The sequence below is a fragment of the Melanotaenia boesemani genome, chromosome 12 (assembly GCF_017639745.1).
Source record: "Melanotaenia boesemani isolate fMelBoe1 chromosome 12, fMelBoe1.pri, whole genome shotgun sequence".
Classification (NCBI taxonomy): Eukaryota; Metazoa; Chordata; class Actinopteri; order Atheriniformes; family Melanotaeniidae; genus Melanotaenia; species Melanotaenia boesemani.
This window is the reverse complement of record NC_055693.1, coordinates 5,579,077-5,589,462: the sequence shown is the minus strand read 5'-3', so window position 1 is coordinate 5,589,462 and position 10,386 is coordinate 5,579,077. Positions and strand designations below refer to the sequence as shown.

Here is a 10,386-nt window from a genome sequence, read left to right as displayed (position 1 = left end):
ATGGAGCTCCAGGATGGAGCAGAGCTATGTTTTCCACAACTCTACAACACCTCCTGCAAGAAGCCTGCATCTTGGGCAGAAGCTGTGCTCTTTCCCGTCACCCTGTCCTTCATATCTCTCATCACCGCAGCTCTCAACCTGCTCGTCATCATCACAGTCTCCCACTTCAGGCAGAAATTGATTTATTTTTTATGATTTTTAGTTTTGTCTTTTCACATTTGCTGTTAATGTGAACATAAACTATAGTTGAGTTAGCAATGAATGAAATGTGCTTTTGCTGACAGTAGAGTTCAATGTTGAAGGTTCATGTATCATCACACCAATGTAGTAGTCTACGGTTAACAATATGGCAGATGCAGCAAATTAGAATAATTTAAACAGATTTTTATTGTGATTATTTTTCTGGATTATTTTGAAACTGAAGCATGAATTATTATTGGTCTAATGACACTTTTCTGTCTCTTTCCAGGCAGCTTCATACGCCCACTAACATCCTCCTCCTCTCTCTAGCTGTCTCAGACTTTCTCCTGGGCCTCCTGTTGATGCCTGTAGAAATTATTCGAAACACAGCCTGCTGGTTTCTTGGTGACATCGTGTGCTCTTTGTATAATTCCTTGTCATTTACCATCACCTCTGCCTCAGTAGGAGACATGGTGCTCATATCAATTGACCGCTATGTGGCGATTTGTGACCCTCTACATTATTCAAGCAGAGTCACAGAGGAAAGAGTGAAAGTCTGTGTCTGTCTGTGTTGGCTGTTCTCTGTTCTTTATGGTGGTCTTATTGTCATGGATGACTTTAAGATGCCAGGCAGTCATAATTCCTGCTATGGAGAATGTATGATTACTATTGACCACATTGAAGGAACTATTGACCTTGTTGTAAGTTTTATTGTTCCAGTTTTGGTAATCATGGTTCTGTATATGAGAGTATTTGTGGTGGCTGTGTCTCAGGCTCGGGCCATGCGCTCTCATGTTACAGCTGTCACAAAGCGGCTTTCAGAGACTCGAGCAAAGAAATCTGAGCTGAAAGCAGCCAGAACTCTTGGTGTTCTTGTTACGGTTTTTCTAATATGTTTCATCCCATATTACTGCGTCTCTCTTGCAGGTGACGACTTGCTGAGTAATGCACATGCATCCTATGTGCTTTTCCTGTTCTACTTTAACTCCACTCTAAACCCTGTAATCTATGCTTTGTTCTACCCTTGGTTTAGAAAAGCAGTGAAACTAATTGTCACCCTGCAGATCCTGCAGCCTGGGTCCAGTGAGGCCAACATACTGTAGAAAGCCTTCTAGAGAAGGTTTTTAAAAAATATTAAGATCAAGGATCCGAATATCCTTAAATCATCAATTGAACAATAATGTGAAGTTGGAACAACATTGTCTTAATTACAAAATCTGTGAAACATCAAACTGAAGAATGCAATCATAATTCTTATATCCCACAAATATTACTTAAGTTGATTCAAAGTTTAGCAGTATTCAGCAAAACAACTTTTTTGTGACTCTACATTCATGCTCCTGATTGACTGCCTTGTTATTTAACTGTCTAGAAAACAGGAAACCACTCTGCTATGTCTGTTGTGTAGTTATGGATTTTAATATCAATTTGACATGAAAAGTTATTATTGTTTAGGATCATGGAAAAAATAAAGACACCATGTTTTTAAAAGGAACAGATGAGAAAGAAATCACTGACATAGTTAAAGGTTTCAAAAACAAGGTTTCTAGAGCTTGTAACGATATTAATAATGGCTTTTGTGAAGAATGTAACCGAATGTGGTGAAACCTTTTACCTAGATTTGTAATCAGTCTTTGAAAAAGGCAACTTTCTCAAGAAAGAATTAAAACAGCAAACAACGAGAATTGTACCGCCAACCTATCATTGAATGACCCGCTCTACCATGTGAGATTAAAGTTTAGAGATCCACAAGGTTTGTTTTGGGACCATCATTATTTATTTTGTATATTAACATTATATGTAAAGTATCCAAGTACGTTTAAAACTATTTCGTTTGCTGATGACACTAATTTATTTATGCTGAATAGAACTTAAAAAAAAAACTGAAGCATTGGCTTGATCTTAATAAGTTAACATTAAATTTAAATAAAACAATGCATAGAACTTTTGGGAATAGAACAACCAACACTAATAAGAAAATAATGTAGAAATTAAAAATGATAAAAAGGTGTAATAATAAATAAAAAATTGAGTTGGAAGAAACATCTAAACTATATTAATTTAAAAATATCAAAATCAATTTAAGTTCTTTATAAAATCGAACAATTTTTTTAAATCAGTCATCACTGCACATGTTGTACTGTTTCTTCATACTACCTGACTTATCGTGTGGAAGTGTGGGGCAATACATATAAAATGAAAACAATAAAGTCTTTCTTTTTCTTCAAAAAGCAGTAATCATTACTAAATCTCCTCATGCAGAACCAACAAACTCACTGTTCATCAAACTGAAAATATTGATTATTGTTAAATTTCAAAATTGTTCAAATAATGTAAAAATGACCAATTGCCAAATATTATCCAAAATTCTATAATTCAAAATCATTAAATAAGATAAAAAAAAAATAAATGTATTTATAAAAAAAACCTGATTATCAAGAGGAGCCTTATATCCATAAAGCTCCTCTTGGCAAAGCAAATTTGTTCGGCACAACACAGCAGCCGTCACTCTGTGCTCTTACAGACACATGTGAAATTTAAGTCGTTTACACTTTATAAATGGTAAATGGTCCGTATTTATGTAGCGCTTTACTGTACCTGGAACGACACCCAAAGCGCTTTACATCATACATCACATTCACCCATTCACACACTGATGGCGGAAGCTGCCATGCAAGGCCCTCAACCACGACCCATCAGGAGCAAGTAGGGGTTCGGTGTCTTGCCCAAGGACACCGCGACATGAACTCGACTTGGCAGAGGATCAAACCAGCAAACCTCGGGTTACAAGACGACCGTTCTACCTTGCTGAGCCACTCCTCCCCTTTATACTTAATGATTAAAATTTTTAATCTCACATTGTAATTGCAACGCAGGATTAATCGCATTGTTGAGCACAAAATATCCTTTTCTCTAAAAAAAAAAAAAAAAAAAAAAAGACCTAAACACTAAATTAGGGGTCTGCAAGGTCCAGAGCTGAAAGTGGCTCTCTGGACTTCCCAAAATGGCTCTTCATGGCTAAAAATGATAAAGAACTAACTAATGTTTTTAAAAATAGATATAACAACAAATGCAGGTTTTAGCAATTTTTCATTTTTTTCCATAAAAATGTAATTCTTCTATAATGACAACAAATTTAGTAGATATTTATCAAAAACCATAAGGTGTCTTTTTTCAAAAGGTCTCTTAACTGAGGGAAAAATGGCTGTTTGGATTGTAAAGGTTGCAGACCCCTGCACTAAACACATAAACAGCAACAGGTAAAACGTTTCTTCAGATATATATCTATATATATAGATATATAGATATATATCTATATATATGTGAAGAAATGTTCAGGATTTACTAACTAACAGGTAAAACGTCAGCAGGATGAGTTTAAAGCTGTGAAACTGTTCCTTCTAAATACAGAAGGAACAATATCTGAAGAATATCAGTCATCAGGTTAACAGACAGAAAGCAGGATTAGAATCTGACAGAGTCTAGATGATGAGGAGACAGAAATATTCACAATATGCACAATAACTTCCATCCATGCACCTTCAGTGCTTCATTATCCAGATTTCTTGCCTATAGATTCTGTGAATTTGCATTCTTAGATTGACTGTTTAGCTTTACCTGTTGCAGGGAGATAATGGGTTAACATCTGTTTTATGGGTGTAACATCAGGTCTGTAAATATAATTATAAACATGTGTGGTATCCACAGAAGGTCCAGAATCTCAGCAAACAGCTCAGTAAAACCATTTCTATGACCACCAAACACAGTTAGGACAACCAATTAAAACACCAGGTACACAAAGTCTGAAAAGAAATGTAAATACAAATTATGGCTCTGCGTGTCCACCCAATGGAATGAACATGGACAAACGACACCTCTACTGAAGGACAGTGTGAACTGAAATACTGAACTGCAGCTGGATGAACACATCTCACAAATTTTCCAAAGCTGTAAGTTTCATCTCGCTATGACCAAGATTTACCGAACCAGAGGCAGAAGAAGACCCGATTTATGCTTCACATTTGTAAAAGTCATAAAATGTCTTACCTTTGCTGTCTTGACAAAATATCTTCACGTGTGTGGAAGCTGACAACTCCTGAGTTGTGATTTCACTGGATTGTCATGTGGAACGCAATGTAACCAATCATAGAGCGAGCTGACTGGAGTACAAGGAAGGATATAAAGTCTGTGTTCACGCTGTCTCCAGTCTGTTTTTGTTTTTTGTTTTTTTTTCAGTTCTGGCTTTTTCCATTAATAATAGTCCCAAGACCACCATCATTCTCTCATCCTATATATCCTCTTCCATGCTGGGTGTTGTGTTTTCTGGTTGTTGCTATGTTTCTTCTTCTTTGTTTTTTTTTTTTTTTTTTCCAGTTGTTCCTATGGTTCTTCTACGTTTTTATTAGATCATGTTTGGTCATGACAGATTTTTGGCTCTGAGGACTAGATTTTAGATCAGTTGTGGGACAGCATCGCAATGTGTGTGTTGCTCTGTGATGAGATTATCAGAGCACACCACACACAGTATGAACAAAACGGTTATATGCCTGATTTTTTTCTCCTCAGGTGTGAGGTCTCAACCAAAGATCTCATCAGATTAAAAAAACCTTTATGTGTGTACCAGGCCTTAGGGAGAGACTCCTTACACAGGGGGAAAAAAAACTCATTTCAGCTTCTTGTCTTCGCAGTCTTGTTCTTTCCACATTAACCACAGCTTAGGCCCATACATCAGGGCTGGAACATATATTGACCTTTAAATTGAGATCTTTGCCTTCTGGCTCAGCTCCTTCTTCACCACAGCAGATCAATGGGTCACACAGGCCAAAAAGGCCCAATAGGACTCTTTCTTCTGTTTGGTTGCATCCCTCACTGCTGGTGTCCACCGAGTTTGAGGATATCTGTCACGACATGAACTTATGATCACAGCTCCAGCTGGCCACCTCAATGATAGCACGCAACACCATCCACTCAGGCTTAATGTCCTCCACCTATTTGGGGACATGGTTGAAGCTCTGCTAGAGGTGAGAGTTGAAGCTCAGGGGATGTTCCCAGCAGACCCTCACAGCACGGTCTGCCAGGTCTGACCGGCATCCTCCCCCACCATCTGAGCCAACCAGGTGGTGAGTTGACATTTTACCGCAAGTCTGATAATATGAATACAAAGACTTGTCAAACTGCAGAGTGTCCTGGTGCCAAGTGCACATGGAGATTTTTATGCCTGAACATTGTGCTTGTTATGGATAAGGTGTAACAAACACAGAAGACCAGTAATGAAACACTACTCGGATTCAGATCAGGGGGGCCATTCTTCCCAGTCACACCCCTCCAAGTCTCACTGTGATTGCCCACGTGAGCATTGAAGTCCCCCAGGAGTGCTCTCCAACACTCAGTGTGTGTGTGTATGTGTGTGTGTGTGTGTGTGTGAGTGTGTGTGTGTGTGTATGTGTGTGTGTGTGTTGCGTGAGACTATATAATTATACTATGAATAATTATATTATGTATGAGCTGTACTATGATGTAAATGTCATCCAAAAGAGTCATAATGCAAGTTTTAGAAAATTGTCTAATTTTCTGTATTGGAACCATGTTAAATTATATTCAAATATTAAATTATATAATCAGATAATAATATTAAATAATGAAGTATAACTAAGTAAAGGAATAGTGAAAGCTATGCTAAAGAACATCCAAAACATTTGAGAAATTTGATGCTATAACAACAGAATATTTTAAGATTATATCATTAATACTTATTGTCTATACTGATCATTCCATTTCAGGGTAGACTATCCCTCAAGTTAGGAGCAATAAAAAGGGCAATGAATGCTGATTACAGGCCTCTTCTTTGTCCTGCTAATTTGTTCTTGGTCAGTGCTAGTTTTGGGAAATATTGCCCCCAGCAAACAGTTGTTGTAACTGCATGGTGTTGTCCAGATGCTTTGGTCCACCTGAGTAAAGTGCAGCACAAAAGCAAATCTAACCAATAGAAGGTGCAAAATTTTTCTTCATTTTAACGGAGATCCCCAGATTGTCCAGGTGTGAACACCTGGGACCCAGTCCTCATCTAAATCTTCCTCAGAATGGACAGGTTACAAGCTGTTATGCACAAAGTTAGATGTTTCATGGAGAAAAATCCAACCAGCCTTTTTTGATACTTCTTTGTGCATCAGCCATTCATGGGATAGTGTGCTGGTTCAGATGATCTATTGCTTATTTACTGCCCCTGGTAGTCAGTAGGGAAGAAAAACAAAATGGAAGTTAGGTATGCCACTGGCAGTCACATTTTAACCATCCAAGAATGTTTTTGAAATATAAAGGACTTAACAAACTATAGCATGTCCACTGTACACACAAAACAACAGGTGATGAGAACATCATGGTTTCATATAGTAAAAATCTAACTGAATTTCCAGCAAACCCCATCACAGAAAGGATGATGTGGTGATACAAAAACTGAGATGTCACTGGGACAGTGATAAAAGCAGGGATGGAGGAAAAAATAAATAAAGTTGGTGATAGATTGTAAAGAGGAAAAGGAGGAGTGATATTAGTGTCCAACAGAAAAAGATGGGAGGAGCTGCAAATGAGAGGAAGCAGTAATATTACTGACTTTGGTTCAGAAAGCAACCAGAGCTGCAGCTTTCTGCAGATCTCTGAAGATGGAAACACAGGACAGAGCAGAACTCTGCTTTCCACACCTGTCCAACACCTCCTGCAAGAAGCCTGCATATTCCCTTCCTGAACTTGTGTTTCTTAACATCACACTGTCCTCCATATCTGTGATCACTGTGACTCTCAACCTGCTCGTCATCATCTCAGTCTCCCACTACAGGCAGAGATAGACTTTAACAGAATTTGCTTGTTTTTTCCAATGAACATTTCTTAACAGCAAAAGGTCAAATATTATGGCTTATTTAGATGTGGTAAATGAGAAAACATGTTTTATAGACTGTATTATTATTTTTTTTTTTTTTATTATTATTTCTTTTATCATGCTTCTCTGTCTGTCTCAGGATATCCCATCGGTCTCCATTACAATGCCGGGAGAAATCATCTTACCAGAATCTGATGATGCTTTAATTTCTTAAGTTATTTTATTTATTTATCTTTTGTTTTCTTAAAGTAAATCATTTGAGTTAGTAAGTAATAATGTAACCCCAGTATAAAATGGGATGTTCAATTTGATTTCTTGCTATCTGTGTGGAGAAAGATATCAAATGTTAAACATTTAGATATGGCAAATAAGAAAACGTGTATTTGGACTAATTGTGTAGGATTTTCTTGTGTTTTTTTGTTTGTGTCCTTTCATTTTTAATTATGTTTCTCTGTCTCCTTCCAGGCAGCTCCACACACCCACTAACATCCTCATCCTCTCTCTGGCTGTCTCAGACTTTCTCGTCGGTCTCCTGACAATGCCGGGAGACATCATCCATAATACAAGCTGCTGGTTTCTTGGCGACCTCATGTGTTCATTGTATAATTATGTGTCTTATATCCTCATCTCAGCGTCAGTGGGAGACATAGTGCTCATATCAATCGATCGCTATGTGGCCATTTGTGACCCTCTGCATTACCAAACCAGAGTCACTAAGAGCAGAGTTAAAGTCTGTGTCTGTCTGTGTTGGCTCTGCTCTGTTCTCTACAATTTTCTTTTGGTAAAGGATGACCTGTCTGAACCAGGCAGACATAATTCCTGCTACGGAGAATGTGTGCTTATTATTGATTACATTACAGGAACTGTTGATCTCATTGTAAGCTTTATTTCTCCTGTTTCCATCATTGTAGTTCTGTACATGAAAGTATTTGTGGTGGCTGTGTCTCAGGCCCGGGCCATGCGCTCTCATGTTACAGAGATCAAACTCCAGCTTTCAGTGACTCAAACAAAGAAATCTGAGTTAAAAGCAGCCAGGAATCTTGGTGTTTTAATAATTGTGTTTCTAATATGCTTCATCCCATATTACTGTGTCTCTCTAGCAAAGCCTGATTTGCTCAATGGTAGTACTACATCCTTGGTGTACTATCTGTTCTACTTTAACTCCACTCTGAACCCTGTGATCTACACACTGTTCTACCCCTGGTTCAGAAAAGCTGTAAAATTCATTGTGACTCTTCAGATACTGCAGCCTGGGTCCTGTCAGGCCAAAATACTGTAGGAAAAGGCTTCAATTTGCTAAGTTTTCTGGATGATTATGTATTGAACAAAATTATTATGTCAAGTTGGAGCAGCAATAATTTACCTAGAAATAAAGTCAAACTTTAAGAATATGATTATTATTGTTATGCTCCACAAAGGAAACCTGCAAACAAGAGGAGAAAAAGACTGAAAGTCACTGACAAAAACACTCATAGAAAACCAGCTGCATTTTTCATCCTTGTGATCTTTATTTAGAACGAATGTCCAAAAGTATGAATGTTTGGTTTAATCAGTGAGTGATTAACTAACTAAAGAAACTATTTGATTTGTTGTGCTGTTTGAATTTATATTAAATTGAAAATATCACCCTGACAGATTATTTCTGGTCCTGATCCAAGGCTCTGAGCTAAATGAAAAATGAGAATAAAATCTAATCTTCTGACTTAATATTTTGTATCTGTGACATTTTCATTTTATTGGACTTAAAATAGTTGTAGATGAGTTCATCCTGTCGTAATGTATATATTGTGCAGTCCCAAAAACCGATGCCTGTATTACCACAATGTAATTCAAATCCCCAAAGTCAAGTCAGTCCCCTAGTTGTAAATCTGAGAAGTTAAGCTTTACTTATTTTGCACTCTCCTGTTGTACATATGAAGTAATTATAATTAAATTATTTCTGTCTGTACTATATTACTGAAGTGTATTGCATTCACTTGGAGGATGATTTTTTTTTTCCCTTTCAGTATTTATATTTGATATTTATAACAACCAACACTCTCTTTGGGCATCCATAGTCTATAGTAGGCTCAGCTTTTCTCTGCTCATATTGTACAAAGAGAAATGCATACATGCAAAACATGGAAGCTAGAAAGGAAAGTTTAGTTTCCAAAAGAGGCACCGTCTCATCGGTTATTTAGAGCTGGTTCTATTTTGCCACCTCAGACTCAGAAAAAGTAGTGCCAGGTTGCTAAATTAGCTCATAGGCTGTTTCTTCCAAAACAACTGATTTATTCCAATACCTCAAACACAGGGAACATACTACTTGGGAGAAATACTGCTGTCTATGAGATATACAAGACAGCAACAGTCCACAAACACGAGCAGGCGGATCATTTTTATAGTTTATCCTGCACGATGAGAAAGGGGCCCAGTGGATAGAAGTCATGGATGTGGTGATGTTACAGTACACATTTATAAAGCGGAAAAGCTTGGCTTTATTTACATTCTTCACAATTTATTTTCAAAATAAAAATGGCACATTTACATGCAAGAACATTAAGTATATAGAAACTGAGTTCATTCTCTACAAAGACAAAACCCTTTCCTATGGCAACAAAGATACACCAGGCATTAGCTTTAGCATTAAACTATTACTAGCTTAGCATTCATCAAACTGTCTATTCCTTAGCTACAATAAACACAAGACAGCCCATATACCAACCAATCCCACTGATGATTCCATGGTACCAGCAATCATCTTGTAACCTCACTGCACCCATGGCAATAGCGGCCATCTTGTGACCTCTATTATAACAACTGCTGATTGGTATGGTCAAAGCTCAGATTTATAACCTTCATTGTCTGCTCTGTGTGCGTCATATCTGTCCCAGATTTACACGTTCAGACCAACAGACTGTTGAACATTTAGTTTATGTGATTTCCTTGTGGTGCCCCAGTATTTATGTTTTTAGAAATAGTTTTACTGAATATTCAATGTCCTTTGAAAAGGTCATTGGGCATTAATTATAACAAAATTAGCTCTTAACACTCCCTAACATCTTAATCAATATTTTTACTGTGTGATATTTATAGTTTGGTAAAAGCTAGTTATTTCCTTAGAAAACTACAGCGACCAAAGAGAAAATAAGGACATTTATGTCATCAAGTAATGTGTTGTTGTTCATGCATTAGTACAAATAATTTAAGAAATTAGAAAGTTTACAAACAGTGAAATTTTAAACATATTACGATGAACAGAAATATACATGCAAAACTTTTGATTTTGCTCCCAATTTTCTTGGGTTGAAAGATTCTAGACTTTTATTATGGATACAAAAGGCCTATTTCTC

The 10,386-nt window shown here is 37.1% G+C and overlaps 2 protein-coding genes across 2 annotated transcripts; both read left to right on the top strand.

Moving 5' to 3' along the window:
* Positions 1-1,283, top strand: LOC121650240 (trace amine-associated receptor 13c-like). Its single transcript, XM_042001636.1, has 2 exons — positions 1-170; positions 470-1,283. Exons 1-2 carry the CDS (start codon positions 1-3, stop codon positions 1,281-1,283), a joined length of 984 nt encoding a protein of 327 aa, XP_041857570.1.
* A 5,556-nt stretch (positions 1,284-6,839) lies between these two features.
* LOC121650237 (trace amine-associated receptor 3-like) lies at positions 6,840-8,333 on the top strand. The gene is made up of 2 exons (XM_042001633.1): positions 6,840-7,012; positions 7,520-8,333. Exons 1-2 carry the CDS (start codon positions 6,840-6,842, stop codon positions 8,331-8,333), a joined length of 987 nt encoding a protein of 328 aa, XP_041857567.1.
* Positions 8,334-10,386: the final 2,053 nt, after the last annotated feature.

Excerpts from the sequence above, each read along its gene's own strand:
- LOC121650240 (XM_042001636.1), top strand. The coding sequence starts at position 1 with ATGGAGCTCCAGGATGGAGCAGAGCTATGTTTTCCACAACTCTACAAC. Across the intron at positions 171-469 it reads ATCACAGTCTCCCACTTCAG|GCAGCTTCATACGCCCACTA; the intron begins GCAGAAATTGAT and ends GTCTCTTTCCAG.
- LOC121650237 (XM_042001633.1), top strand. The coding sequence starts at position 6,840 with ATGGAAACACAGGACAGAGCAGAACTCTGCTTTCCACACCTGTCCAAC. Across the intron at positions 7,013-7,519 it reads ATCTCAGTCTCCCACTACAG|GCAGCTCCACACACCCACTA; the intron begins GCAGAGATAGAC and ends GTCTCCTTCCAG.